Source organism: Trachymyrmex cornetzi, unplaced genomic scaffold (genome assembly GCF_001594075.2).
Source record: "Trachymyrmex cornetzi isolate Tcor2-1 unplaced genomic scaffold, Tcor1.1 scaffold67, whole genome shotgun sequence".
NCBI lineage: Eukaryota > Metazoa > Arthropoda > Insecta > Hymenoptera > Formicidae > Trachymyrmex > Trachymyrmex cornetzi.
The window spans coordinates 128,388-144,406 of record NW_017299992.1 but is presented as its reverse complement, the minus strand read 5'-3'; the positions used below and the strand labels follow the sequence as shown (position 1 = coordinate 144,406).

Sequence of the window (16,019 nt, the reverse complement as noted above, 5' to 3'; positions counted from 1 at the left end):
ATTGATATCAGTGGTGAACATCTTCAAGATCCATTTCTCCTGAGAGAAAGGCAAACACGCCTTTTCGCTCGCGTTCGATTACGGCATCCTTTTTCGTACATGGTAGATATCTTATTTTGAGTTTGCGTCGCATTCTTGCCTTTACGGAAATAAAAAAGTAATATGTACACCGAGAAAACACATTATTCCTGTCCATTTTCAAACTATTTTTTGCCAAATTACCAACTATTGCCAACTGTTGGGCATTGAAATCACCTTTCATGAAATATAAGATAACTGTACTCAGTATGGCTTACCTAATCGTTGTGATTTTTGCTGAATCTATTGTAAACTGGTTAGATTTACACTTTCAATATTTAGATGAGGGTAATGAAAATTTAATTGTCCATATATAACTATCCTACAAACAACAAGTAAGCTAAATACTAGATCATATTGGACACAGTTACCTCACATGACATTTCATATGTTTGAAAATAATTATAGTGATTAAAAAAACATTTGGCAATGGTAAAGTCAAACGAACTTATGGGTCCCACCCAATATGTCCGTTCTATGCTTTTTATGATTGCCGATCGTAAAGAGGAAGCCGTTTATGTGGCTTTCATATGGTTGTCCACCGCGTGTACGCGATATTGCTGACGAACGGAGGAAGAAACGTATCGAACCGGTTCGTAACTAAAATAGAGGATGATTTCTCCTCCTCTCTGTCCTCTTCTCCCTCTCCTTCTTTTGCAGACCGATTTCTTCTCGTTCCTCTGCAATGTATGTAACGGTGGTGGTACGTTCGCTGTGCGGTGTTGTGACGACGCGACTGGTACCTATATGGTAATAATGTGACATGGATGTCGGTCGCGCGTCGTCGGCTCGCACCAGGAGGCCTTATCTTACGGTGAAGGGGGCCCCCATCCACAGGGGCCCCCTGTGAAGCTTATGCAGAGAGGGCCTCGGGTCTGGCACGCGGCACACCCCCGTATGTACGGCGCTCGACTCCGCGGGATTCCTGCGGGATTCTTCCACCGTTCCCTTTCGCCTGTCCTCATCTTCCTACGGCGCCGTCTCCGCGCTTCGATCTCCACTTCTTTTCATCGATTGAGACTGACCAGTAATCAGAAATTGAAGAGATCGGCGCAATAGTAATTTCGTCCCTGAAGAGTAAATTTGTAAATTGCGAGAATCGAATTTAGACTCACTTTTTCAAGCCTCAAAATTTTTCCGTAAACGATTGTGTCAAATCCTTCAATTAATTCACCTTATTACATCATTTAGATATAAATTTATTTATAAATTTTAATCTTTATTACGTATTCGGCAATAGAAAAACGACAATTGTTGCAAGATGAACCTTGTTTTATATAAAAAGTATACAATTTTTCAATTAACTCTTATTAATTTCATCTAGGTATAAGTAAAATCTTTAGCGGTGGTAAAACGGAAATTACTACAAGATAAATTTTATTTATATAAAAAGTTTTAGTTAATAAACAAATAAGATTTTAAAGTTTAATTCAAAGATATATATTAAAGAAGGTGCAATAAAAAAATTCAGTTCTTTAAGAATTAGTTTATGCTTATTTTATTCTCTTTTTCTTCCTGATAATTATTTCTTTAATAAACAAAGGTTATATCTAAATCAACAACAAAGATATTTGCACAAGGATTTTCTTCTTTGTATCTTCTTCCAATAATAATTAATTACCAATCACTACATTCTTCTTCACAATCATTCTTTCTGAATTATTATAATTATTCCCTAATTATTATTTCTCAATTTAATATACAATAATAGAAACATATAAGTGGCATTTAAATAGATTACGTTTCAATTCGGTAAGATCAGAAAATATGTTCACAAGCGCATAGCTTCAGATACACCCGCTTGCGCTCCGAGGGAGGCTCGCACCCCTTTTACTCTGCTATACACTCGAGACGATCCGAGGCCGCCATTAAGAGACACGGATATTTCATCTGCGCAGTCATCGCATATTTCGATTTCTTCCCTGTCATCCAGCCGGCTCGTACGGGTGCTTTCAAAGGGCTCCGAGCTCAGGCCTGTACATTGTGCGTATATGTAGACGTCGGTATCTCGCCATTCTCCCACTTGGGCATTGAGCTCGACGTTTTTCTTCGGCGCCTTGTTTCGAAACCCTTTTCGTAGCCCTAGTACAGCTGGCATTGTGGCGTTGATTAACGTTTCCATAAATGTGTCGCGATTTATAACATATCCAACATTACATAATTCATCGATGTGAATCGTGCGTTTGCGCTCGTGTAATTTGTGTAGAAATAGTTTATAGCTGTAACAGCTAAGACTGTATAATACATTATACTATAGATATTATCATTTCCGAACAATATAATTGAAAGAGAATTTTTCATGTATTGTGGATTCAAACGCCAGCAATTCGGATTTATTGAAAGTTGATCTAACAATTGCGATACGATATCAGAGACATGTTTAGCAAATAACATTTGTATTTATCTCATAGAATAGATATTATCTTAGGAAAATAATAGATAGTATTTTAATCATATGAGAGAAAAGAATGACCATTCCGAAACAATAAGATAATTAATAGAGTAGTACTTTTTCCTCTTTGTACTCGCCGATCGTCAACATTCTCCGGTCTCGATAAACCTATCTTCCTTAAAATTCTTCGGTGAATTTGATCGTGACAAGTTTTGGAATCTGTAAAAAGGACAATCTCGGATGTAAGAAATAAAGGGAGAAGAGGGATCAAGTTTCACGAGGTTCTTAAGTCGATCCGAGCGCTATTCTAGACACTGGTATTTTCGAGAAACGATACAGCCGTACGAGCTTACTATGTCACCTTCACGTTTTATATCTCTTATTCTCTTCACACTTCAACCTCTATTATAATCCAGATATCATAGCAAATTAAAGCAGCAATTGTTTTTAATATATTTCATAATAAAGAATTCTTAAGCCAATCTTAACTTAAGATTTAAATGTAATTTTTTAAAACCGATTTAACATCAACAATAATATCTGATGAATTCTTTCGAAAATATACATTGAATTACTTAATTATTAAGTTCTAAGGATCTATAGAAGCAACGAGATACAAACGTCTGCATAGAATCATTTTTTAGAAAAGAAGCAATTTAAAAAAAATTTAATATTTCGCGTACAATTAGAATTTCAATTTTCCAACTTGTACTCTTTGGCATTTAAGTTTCTAAATCAGCATTAATTTAACAAATGACTAAGGATATCAAGGATAGCTCAGTCACTCTTCCCTTAAGCTCGTACGATTTACCAAAGACATACGCGACGGAGACGTGGTTTTCATGTACTACATACGTTGCTTGAAATGATCTATATAATTGAAGCATATACGTATTCCAGAAATGTACTCTAGACGTGCTTGCGGGGCTGCTCGGCGGCGACGATGTTGAAGGCGGCTTCGACTAAGTCGTCGATCTGACATCTAACGAGTAAAGTCGCCTCGCTTACGACAGGCCAGGAAGAGGGGCGCCAGCGCGGAATTTATTCAACAGGTTTACGAAGTGACGATGCGGTGAAACATCCATAATGGTGGCTCGTGGTCTCTCTTTCTTGGGCCAGTTGGCCTCTCGCCGGTCGATTATAATATAAATAAGAATTTATCGGTGCCTCGCGGGCGTTAGGTTAAAAGGTTTACGTTTATTAATTTCGCTAATCCTCCCCTGAATGTGCAGCTGCGCGTACGAAAAGGAGGGGAAAAAAAAGGAAGAAGAAGAAGTAAACGCCACGTAAAATGCGGCGTTGGCTCGTGCGACGCGCTCTCACCGTCTCCTTCCTTCGCGGATAACTTCTTCTTCCCCAGTTTCTCGTGTCTATATTCATTCTCCTCTCGCTCTTTTCTCTATCTTCATCATTCACTGTTTATGGGATATTAGTGCCGCCCGCCAGTAACGCGATGAAAAATAAAATATAGGAGTGTTGGACGACATGACTTGAGCCGTTGTGCGTTTAAGAGTGCGTTTAAAAGAGTGAATGGGAAGCGACGACATTTCGAGAAGCAACGATCTCGTTATATATTTATCCATGATATATAATATATAATGTAGCTTTATAAAACCTTGTACAATTATTAAATCTGATTCTAGAATATTATCAAAGACTGTGCCGCTTTGCATGATTTTGAACAATTGATTTATAAGCATAATTATTTTACGAAACGCGATGCTTTGTACGTGCACATTGCAGTCATGGCGTTAAATAGCTTTGTAGACTTAATTGTGCCTGAAATAGAAAAAATATGACATATATGGAAAGGAGGGGTTTCTCCTTTTAACAAAAAGAATAATTTCTTTTCTTGAAAGGAAATTATTATTTTTGCTGAAAAATATATATCTAAAAAAATTAACTAGATAAATATTTAGCCGGATTTAAAAGTATAAATTTGAAAATATAATTTTATTGAACACAAAGCTGATTGCTAGAATATAAAAATTTTGTATAGTATTACTCATTGTGCTAGAGTTACCTACATAATTATTTTAATAATTTAGTAAAATTATTTTTAAATCTGTATTTAATTGAATTTTTTAATATTTTAGTAAAATCGTTCTTTTTACTTACTGTTTTATCCAAAGACTCAATTCATCGAGTGCGCTACCAGGCTACCAGACCAGGATATGAGTCAATATTCAACGTCGGAGGTTCTTAAGCAGTCACGAATTTTCGGAAAACGTGGGTGTTGCGGGCTTTAATTAATAAAGGCATATACTCCCGGCTGCGAGATAGAGTCCCGAGATGAATCAGACCTGTAAATTATTGGCCGGCGTTATCTGAACGCTCTATTGGGTACTCAGGTACCTGCTCTCATCCACACGCCCCGAAGCATTCACACGTAAAATTACGTTATCTCCAAGTTTCTTGGGAGGCGAAAGATACGTCCCGAGTAGTACTCGGGTACAGGTAGATAGATCGTCGTACGGGTACGTAGACGCGCGCGTAAAACGATCGAGGGAACCGGCAGGATCGCATAAACTCTCGAGATTTAAACGCCGCGAGGGCTCTCCGACGAGGAAACCATCTTCCACTTCGACCACCACGAACATGCTCTTAGCCGCTTTGGCTTATGTTTAACAATGTTTCACTCAAAGATGAATCAAACGCCACGTTCTAGCTTAATGGCGTGCGGATGAGGTCGAGAATAAAACTCTTCCGCAAATTAATATCTATAGATTAGCAGGAGAATGTATAAGAGTAAGAGCTCGTTTCATTGTTATCTTAAAAAAAATATACAACATATATGCTTAGAAATTGAAAAACGTTTGATCACTTTCAATTTTGTATTTCTTTTAATAGGTACGTTTAATGGGTCGATTAAGATACTTAAAATATTAGTAAAAAGAAGAAATTTGTGCACAAAAAAATTTTAAATTTACATTGTTATCCAAAATATAAATATTTAAGTATGTATTCTTTTATATATTAAAAAATCAATCACATATTGCGCTAGATAAATTACGATATACTAGAAAATATGTAACCAATTTATAATAATTATAAATAAAATTTATAACATTTATATGTAAAAAAATTTGTGATTTATAAAATTTAAATTAAAATTGTTAAGAGAGATTAAATTTGTACTTTTTATATAAAAAAAATAATCTATATACTGTTTTCTCTTTCTGTCTGTCTCTTTCTTAGTTTTGTATAATATAAATATGCCAAGAGATATAACGATAGACTCGTTTGTATAAAAGTGATACGACAATCCGTATATCTTATCTTTCGTGCGAAAAGGTACAAAGATTTTAACGCCTGTTAATCCGTAAAAAGGTTCCAAACCAGAAAAGATTACATTCCAATCCTGTTAGAATCCCTTTTATCCTGCGGTAAACATTAGTTTTACGTATCTTCAGCATTTTCATTTTATGATCTTCCTAACTCTTCAAAGTACCTACAAAGTACTTTTAAATCCACAACTAGCGATTCGGTCTCGCTTCGTCATGGTCTATACGGATCTTGGCAAAAGGCGACAAACAAAGGCCGAGAGAAGTCGAGAGCAACCGCAAGCTGTAACGTATTGCGAGAGATCGCATATACGAGCAACCATGATCTGCCATGCTTTGGACGTAATTTCTGAATGCATCTAGACGAACCTCTTGACGGTTGCGCGTGCCATCCTTGCGGCCAGCCGCAAGAATAAAGTTTCGGGCGATAGTCTGATCGAGGACGAGAATTTTGAAAAGGGCATGATGTAGCAATTTTCATAAATAGTATTCTCATCGATTTCTATTAGATTGATCGAGAAAATATAATCGATTACTGCCTAAACTCTATATGAACCAATTGTTTCGTGCAACAGTGAAGAAGAGATAGGAAAGCTTGAATTAAATGTAATATTAAAATTTACAATAAAATATTCAGAGAAAATTTTCAGATTTTAGGCATAAAGAATTATTTTACTGAAAAAACTAGAGACATACATATAGTTCTGAAAATAATTTTATTAAACTATCAAAGCAATTACATAGGAATCTCAAACATGGCGAGCAATGATACAGAAAAATATTGACATTTTAGTAACCAGTTTGAACGTCTTACCTAATTATTTTGATGAGCCAGCAAATTACTTTTAGATCTGTGTTTAGTTAAATTTTTAGACACTTCAACAAAACTGTCTTTCCATATATTGAAACTTGTCTAACAATAAAGTAAATATGATTGCATTTATACATCGTGTATTCCGTCTATTTCAGTTTAATAAAGAGAAAATTATTTTAGAACATCAGAAGATAACAATTGTCAAATTAAATACAAAAATAGGGAAAAGTATCCCTTTACAATTTGACGCAATTATTATTTCATAACTCGTATTTCATACTAGCACTTTTCATCACTGCATTGCACTGTAATTATCGCTCTCTTTTCTCTCCTTTTTAGCCACATAGAAAGTGTACGATTTTTAAAACATCTCACTCTGATGTCTAAACGATTCAATGTATACATAAGAGGATTAGATGTGCCGAAGATCAATCGTAGAAAGAAAAGATATCCATGCGTGCGAATGCGCACGGTACATCGGCAGGGACGAAGGACGAGGGTAGAAGAGGAGATGAGGAGGAACCCGGTCGGTGTAAGAAGAAGAGAAGAGAAGAAAGAGAAAGAGAGAAGGTTGAGCTCGAGCCTGAAATGCGTGGGCGAGTGTGAGCTTGTGTCGCGCGAGTCACCACTCTCGGTTGCCTCGGGCGTCCCGCCGTCCGTCATCCTGTCCACCCGTCCGTATTTCGTAGTGCACGCACACGCACCATCGATCGCGTGCAGGGCGTGCACGCACGCGGCCGTAGCGGCCGGCACACGCGTGCGAGCGCGCGCGAGCGCATCGCGCATCAGCGTTCCGCCAATCATGCCCGACCGCGCAAATGAGCCGCGTTTTTTGACCAGTCAAAGTGTCACACGTAGCCGACGGTCGTATATCGCGATTTACGTGTTTGTTTCCCGTGCGTTGATTTGTTTTACAATCAAAAGGCTTCAGGTACGGATGCCAGAACGTTGGTGTTTTTCGAAAAGCAGTAATTATGACGTTGCTATTGAAAGTCATGTACAGCCATAAGCTTCATTCATGATTACTCAGATAATGTTACGATATTAACCTTTAAGTGGATAGGTGGGGTGACTACGACTCCTCAGATATCATTTTCGCTTAAAACTATACATAGGATTCTGAAAAAGTATTGCTTAGAATATTCGTAAAATTTATTATTTTTACATTCTTCTTTTTTTACAAGGGTTTGTAAATTTAAATATAACATTAAAATAACATTAAAGTATAGTAAAAGATTTTTTTAGGGGCAAGTACTGTGAAGCACTCCATCCAACTTGTCTTTCTCGGTTGCACCAGCGTTACTTTGATTTTAAGCAAGGCTTAACATTCTCTTTCTCTCTTTTTAAAGCCGAGAGAGAGAGAGAGAGAGAGGGAGAGAGTTTTAAATTTTGCTTAAAGTAACGTTGGTGCAATCGAGCCTAAATTACCTATCTACTTATTAAAGATTAAACAGACTTGTCATGATTAAATTAGTCTGTGCTTAAATTAGTCTGTTGCGTTTTATAATTGACATATTTAGGCTTATTTTTTACTCATACTATTATACAATCTAATATACTTTCACTTATATATTCACTTATATATTCTATAACAAATTACATTTGATATTATTTACATTCAGAGAAAAACATAGCGGTAACAATTATATAGGTGACAACTATGCAAGTTACATATTATGCAGAAATAATGTACATAGTCCAGTAAAAATGTTATTTTATTATTATAATAACTAGCAGAATAAATATTTTATTCATGTACATTAATTCTAGCTAACATAAAATTTTTACACTTGTCACCCGCATAGTCACACACTATATATCTTTTTCTCCGAGTGTAGAATTTACACTGTAGATTACAAAATAATTAACATTTTGTACTTATCTCGCCGAAATTTGAGTTCTAATGTCGGTTATACTCCAATAATGGTAGAAAGAAAGGAGAGATTCTAGTCACGTTGAGAGCCAAGAGTGATAACCGTCGCGACTTGGACGCAACGCAGCGGAGGCCGCGCACGAGTCAGGGTGTTTCATTGCTGCACGTTATAAATGCTCGTGGCGCGGCTGTTAAGCGATACATGCCTACAGTATCGCGGGTGGCCCCCGCCTTTCGCGCGACCATTCGCCGATCGTATATCGGTAAGTACAACTTCGTTCTCTCCCGCGTATGGAGATGTTATACCCCAGTGCGTACGAGTTGTTCTTGCGCAAAAAGCGCACGCATACCGGCGCACGTGCCAGCCGGCGCGCGATCATTCCGCTCGGCTCCCTCAGCTCGCTTTCGTGCCCGGCGCGTCGGATCTCGATTCTCGCGGCGCGATCCTCTTTCGAGCCAGGCAATCGCCAATCACGCGGCGCGGCGCGGGTTGATGGTGACGATATCTCTCGCCAAGCGTGAGAAGGGACGGGAATAAATTTACGATTTACGCGGGACGCTCAATTTCAATTTGCATAAGTAGTAAATACGCCGGGATTGAGTTACGCAACGAGTAGCGCGAGCTCCGTTTCGGCTTTGCGAACGCCTGAAAATGTTCGCGGGAGGAAGACGAGAATATCACATTGTGCAACGCGAAGTACCCGGGATTAATAACCACGGTGGAGGATCGGCGGTTCTTTTTATGATAATCGCGGATGAAACCGATATAACTGGTACTACGCGGTCGTAATAATGTAATCGTTTTACTGCTGGATCGTTTTTCGGAAAAATCCTCGAAACCAACATCGACGGTGGGAGACTCGCTTTTTGTTGGCGTGGAAAATATTTCTCATGTTATTGCGTTATAATACCTTAATTTCTTCTTATCTTAGTAATCTTATAATATCGTTATGGCATTTGGAGACTTAATCGCAGTCGAAGAACGAAAGATATCAATGAAACATTACGATAATTTAATTGTTATGTAACGGAAATTTAGTTTTTAACAAATTAATAAATAGTAACCCAGGTCAACAATTAAACGAGCTATAATTAGATGTGACAATGCAAAATTTATTGTTTCACAATATAATTTTCCAACGATACGTTTTGACTATACTTATTGTTAGTCTTAATTCTAATCAGTCGCAGAAATATAATTAACCCATATGACAAAAATTAAATTAACATATTTAAAGGATCATCTCAACTTCGATTTTCAATAGTCAGTATAAACGCAACCATATATTTAATCAATTTGTCGAACAATAAAACATAGCAATGATGAGTCATAATCCAACCAATTCGTCGGTTAACAGAGAGAAAGGGCAGTCAGTAAAAGAAAGTTTCCAGTAAAATTACAGATGTAGATTAATGTCAAATTATACAAAATGGTTGTACGCGCGTCCTTAATACTATTGGTAGGTAAAATATTCATGAGGCAAATACACATAATATATCTTAATGAGTTAGCAGCTGTCTATTGCGATTGCAAAGTAAAAAACTCAGAGTCGGATACTGTTCACATGATACAAGATCTTGATTGCAAGAGAGTTTAAACGAGACTAAAATAATTCAGTTTTTAGTTTAACACTAAAAAGGTTTAAAGATGAATCGTAAAAACAATTAAACAATTAATCATTTGTAAGGAATGATTAATCGATTTATGAGAAAAATTGCAAGTAAAAGAAATACAATAAATAATTTAGTGTCCTACAGGTATATAAAAGGTCTGTTCTTTTCAGAGATGAACAGTGCATGAAGTTCAATTGAAAAGGACAGATCAAGAATCAGAAATCGCAAGCTGTGACACTTTTTTCAGTCGACACAGTAAACGGCGGATCAATCGCGACGTACAAATTGCCAGCAGCGCGTAACATTGCGGGACCTAATCTCCACGATCGAATTTATCCGCAAGATGGAAAGCAACGGGGCACAACGTGCGAGGGGAAAGAAAAAGAAAAAGCGGCGAAGCACGATCGCGTTATCGACGCTTCGTCGGCTCCTTAAATCAGCGAAGGTAGGTAGGCAAGACCGAGGGATGAAGCGTATAAGTGGGAATGGATGGGAGAATACTCCTTTCCTTTCCTTCTCCCCTTGGCTCTTTTTTTTTTTCCCCCGCTCTCCGTGACGAAGAGGGGACACGCGCATGCAGATCACGTCGGTTGTAGCCAAGTGATAGCGTATCTGTGGGCGGCGCGTGCGTGTGGTCCTTCTATGTCCCCTCGGTTCCCCGCCTTACTCGGGTCTCCCACCTCCGCCGCTTTGAATTTTGCACGTCAATTTTGTTGATATAATACATAATTGGCCGAGAAAGTACAACGTATTGCTTCCATACTCATTACGATACGATCGTTTTAATTAGAAATGTATGCCGTCTACGCTGACAGTTCGTATCTGTAAGGTGATCATACACTCGCCCACGTAGCCCACTCTATATCGTATCGTATAACCGTTAAATTCTGTAATCTTCTCCGGCGCGATATTTTTCTTGGATAATGAAAGAAGGTATGATGATATATCATCTGTGCGCAAATTATTATGCGAACGCTTTTCAAATAATTTCTGTTAATCGTTTGTGGATGCGTAATAATTGGCCTGAAGCAAAAGAGTAATTTTCGATAATGTAACTTGAATTTTATAAAATCATATGCAGATTTTTTAAAACATATATATATGAAAATATACCTGTAATTTATTTGAACGTGACATTAGTATTACGAAATTTAATTCTTTGGGAACATTTGGATTCTAATAAAATATTGCATGTCCAAAAGTTTCCTCCATTTTGCTTCGAGTAAAATATTTTCGGTTAATATCGACTTGTTTATCTCCATTATCATTTTCAAGGCGTGAAACATATCCTTTGGACGGTCACGAGTTAAAAGAGGCCTACACAGAGTTAAGCGCGACGGTTACCATCAAGAATTCCGCAGGCGCGACGCAGAAGTCTCCGCAGAAGTGCAGGACAAATAAGCGATACTTCGAACGAACGTGACACAAAGACTCTCATCGAGAAGTCATTCCGGTCGCTTTCAGCGAGAGTTCAGGACTCGACGTCTCCCGCGCTTCTCCTCTTCGTCTTCGTAACTCCCATATGTATATCCTGACGCCGTAAACACGATTTTGCCAACACGAGGTTTTGCGGTAAAACGACGGGCCGTAATTCGCGGTAAAACGTCCGCCGGTAAGAATTTATGAAAGCTCGCCCGGGAGTCCGGGTTTACGTGCGCGGGCAAGCATATACACGGGCAAGCTGTAGCCGCCGTTCTCTCGTATGCTCCATTCGAGACGATGAGCGGCAGTCGACCGGTTGCACAGGATTCTCCTTATCGACGCGAGAAGGCCCGTCTTTGGATATACCTTCGGGATCCGAAATAGCGTCGTTGGGGCCCACCGGGCCCACCGGGCCCACCTCCACCTCTTCCCGGCACCTTCGAGAAAAGAAACGTAACTCTAGACGTATCGCGGTGTCATGTCCTGCGCACCTGGCGGCCCCGTTCTTTGTAACACAATACACGCGTTTCGTCCTCCTGCTCCTCCTCCTCCCCCACCTCCTCTTTAACTTCTCCTCCAAGCTTACCGCTGCCCTTTTGTCTCTTCTTCTCTCCGGCCCGTCATCAGCTTATACCTAGCCTGGATATGTGGAACGGATAAAAAAGGAGGAGGCAAAAATCCTGGTTTAATACCAGGGGGATTGGAATTTTCGGTCGGGCTGACGTACTCGCTCGAAAAAACCTGTTTAAGTGAACACACCGTAACGTCTGATATATCTAAGAGTCGCACAGATGAAGATTTAGACAGTTAAAATATTTCGCGACTATATATAGCAAAGAGGTCTGTTTTGCGTGTGATAAATTAAACGTGTGCCGCACATTGGTTTTTCTGGAGAAATAAAAAAATTTTCAAGGAAATAAATAAAATCGACGGCATTAATAATAAATGTGACGATATTTTTCGCTCAAATTGATCCTTTCTGACATTTTTCCGTTAAAATTTCTATTCGAGAGCCTCGAATAATATTGTACCTGTTGAAATCCGATTTCCTATAATAGCAACTCCAATTAAATCCGATTTCATTTATCCATCATTTTGCTGCGCAAGAGGCGAGGGAGATTAAGTGAGGGTACAGACGACTGTGAGTTAAAAAATAATAATAAATGTTTATTTTACACACGTGAACGACAGAACACAATGGACACGTACAGTAGGTACCGTGTAAAAATGGAGACGACTATACGTTATTCAAGAGAGAGAAGGTACCTACTGCGTATCGCATACATAGAATTACAAACCTAAATATACACGAATTCGTATATCATTATCGTGATGTACATAACAATGATTACGCTCTAAACGTTAACGATGATAGATAGTGCAGGCGGATAGATACGATGTGAGTCAGAGGCTCGAATACGTGCGAGAGATCGAAATCCTGACCGTACTGGACCATGGACCGTGGCTCAGATATGACCGAATCGACCGTCGGAATCGATCGCACGTCCAAGTCAAGATCACCGCGGCGTTATAATAAATGGATGTCGATCCGTATCGTTGGCAGAAAGCTCAGGCAAGATTTTGTCCCGATGACCGAAGAAAAATCGATATCCATGTATTAAGACGTCTCCTGTAGGACAATGGTGCTTGAACCGGAAACAGGTATTCCCGATGGTGGTGGCGACGACGGTACTCCCAAATTGTGGGTCAATGAGTGTCTCCTCAGATCGCAATTCCTACGGAAGACCTTGCCGCAGGAGGCGCAATGATAAGGCTTAATATCCGTGTGTGTGAGAAGATGAGTCTTCAAATTGCTCCTCTGATTAAAACTCCTGGCACAGACGGGACATTTGTGCGGCGACTCCTCCATATGCAGAATTTTATGAACAGCCAGTGTCCTGCTCTGGCAGAATCCTTTGCCGCATTCAGCGCATTTAAACGGTTTCTCCTTGCTGTGTATATACCTGAAATACAGGAGGATACCTTACGGTTTAAATCTTACGTTTAAATTTCTCTTTAAATTATCTACTCTAACTATGTTTCTTAAATACCCAAAACTGTAATTTGTAAAATTATAAAAGCGCGATAATATATATATGTTTAATACTAGAAATTGAAAGGAAATAATAAAATAATCATCGAGTAATATATTATTAGCTTAATTAACATTATTATTACAGGTAAGGACTACAATTAATGCAACGGTAAAGATATGAATGAATGAATGTATCATGACACGTTGACCATTAAATATAATATACACGTCATTCAATCATCGTTGTAATTACGCGAGGTGGAAAAGGCGTACCATGAATTTGTCCGTTCGTAAATCGTACGACGCTTGTAATTAATGGCGACGCGATAAAGAGATAAATACGCGCGGTCTCTAAATCTTCCATCATGAAGGGAATAAATTTGGTAAATAATCCTATACCGTCATCAAAGCTTTTATGCGCTTAACGTTTAATTCAATTTTCTTTTACGTAACATATTACAATATTTACTTCTCTCGCATGGAGGTTACAAATAAATTCTATTAAAATGATTATTTTAATCGTGTGCGATCGAAAATGTTACAATGACGTAACTTGAAATTTGTTGTTCAAAGCATAAATTACACTCATAAACACATGTGCATTTAATAATAAACACGATGCAAATATCTATATATATAATGAAAAATCCGATATAAAAAATTTTATTAATTAAAATATAATTTCAAAAAAAATTCATAATTTTGCTTTTTATTATTCATTAATTACAATTATATTACTACTGTTTCATCAGCATTGAAATTATTTTAAATGAAAAACTTATAATTTAAATAATTAATTCAATTAACATTCCCCATTTAATCAATTCAGTGATTTCAGACATTCAACAGTAAAAAAAAAAAAAAACCAACGCGCGCGATCGCATGTTTTCACAAAGAAAGATCTAATCGGAAGATTAACGTCTCTCAGATGAACAGAGCCTATTTACCTGTGATCTCTGAGATGATCCTGCCGTCGGAAGGCTTTGCCACATATGTCGCACGAATACGGCCGCTCGTCGGTATGCGTCCTCTCGTGGATCAACAGATTGTAGCTCTTCGTGAACTGCCGGTTGCAGAACTTACAAATAAACTGTTTCTTGGGTCTGGACGTACGGCAAGTCCTTGGTACACTCGAGTCCACCGTGATCGAAGCGTGTTGCGCGGACGAGGAGGAGGAAGACGAGGTGGACGAAGCCGAGGAGCAACCCGAGGAAGTCGACGACGCGAAAGACGTCGGGGCGGTCAAGGATCGTGAGACCGTCGTCACCAACGTGCTTGCGCGATTTCCTTCGGATATTCGTCGCAAGAGCAGCTCGTGATTCGCCGAGGAGGAGCTCGTACCGGACGTCTCGCACAGCAGGACCTCGTCGTCTTCCGCGAGAAGCGCCAGATCCTCCTCGGTGTCGGTCACAAAGTCCAGCCGTGCCTCGTCGTCCTCGCTGATCGCCGAAGCGGCCGATCGGAGCAGCTGATCGGCCGTCAGGTGGTCATTCTTGACAGCTGTCGGGGCCGCGTCAACATTCGCGTTCAATGATGAACACCTCTGATTACCAAGGACGGTCGCGGTGGCGCTCGCGGTTTGCGCGACGCCGGAAGTCGCGCCGCTCGCATGAAGACGATGAAGCGTCAAGTACGTCTCCAGTGCCTGGAGATTGAAAGCCGCGGCGGCGGCGTGTCCAGGCGGCAGGAGCGCCGCTCGCTGCAGAGCCGAGAGGAGGGCACCCTGAAGCCGCAGGGCGACACTCTGGAGCGCTAGATTAGGTAATTCGGTGCCCGCAGCGAGACCGGTGACATCGGTCTCCTGTGAGTCTGCCGTAACCGTGACCGATGAGGTCGACGGCGAGGACGAAGTGGACGGCACCATTACGAGGGCCCGTTGCTCCTGCTCCGGTTCCTGATGCTCCTCCTCCTGCTGCTGCTGCTGCTGCTGCTGCTGCTGCTGTTGCATCCTCCACTGTCGTTCGAATCGTCCCGGATTAGCCTCTGGAACGCGCGCCTGCCGTGTTTCGCCGATATCATTGGCAAGGCGATCGGAAATTCCTAATTTGTCCTAACTGATCCAGATAAGTTATTGCAACGTGGATACGTGCCGGTATTCCTCCGGTATCCCGGTAAGTTCTCCGTGTTGATTTCACCCTTGCACGACGTTGCCGAACCCGGCCACGCGTTTACATATTTTTCGCCGACTGATTGTCAGTTCCCGAAACGATTGTTTCCGTAGGCACGATGCTCGAACGCGAAAACGGGAAAGAGGATACACACACACGATGCTGGCGGTGCGAAGGCGCCCCGAAGACTGCTCCTACCTGCCGCTGCTGGGTACTGCTGGTGGAGCCACCTGGTGGCAGGTATCCGAGTCAAAATGGGCCTGTCCGCGGGGAACGGGCCCCGGATTCAGGAGAGAGTGCCGTGCCACAGCTGGTCCGCGCGATCGCCGGCCCGCCGCGCCGGTTTCAACGATACGAGACCGGCCGCATGATCTTAACGTGGGCCGCTCAGCGAGTTGC

General features: G+C 40.2%; 1 protein-coding gene across 1 annotated transcript; it reads right to left on the bottom strand.

Annotated features, from left to right (window-relative positions):
- Positions 1-12,667: 12,667 nt before the first annotated feature.
- On the bottom strand, positions 12,668-15,793 carry LOC108767246 (protein sister of odd and bowel). The gene is made up of 2 exons (XM_018516992.1): positions 14,460-15,793; positions 12,668-13,441 (listed from the first exon to the last, which is right to left on the bottom strand). Exons 1-2 carry the CDS (start codon positions 15,458-15,460, stop codon positions 13,096-13,098), a joined length of 1,347 nt encoding a protein of 448 aa, XP_018372494.1. The 5' UTR covers positions 15,461-15,793; the 3' UTR covers positions 12,668-13,095.
- Positions 15,794-16,019: the final 226 nt, after the last annotated feature.

Bases quoted from the DNA above. Each gene is read 5' to 3' on its own strand.
- LOC108767246 (XM_018516992.1), bottom strand. From the start codon at position 15,460: ATGCAACAGCAGCAGCAGCAGCAGCAGCAGCAGCAGCAGGAGGAGGAG. The intron at 13,442-14,459 runs GTAAATAGGCTC...CCTGTATTTCAG, and splicing joins GATCATCTCAGAGATCACAG to GTATATACACAGCAAGGAGA.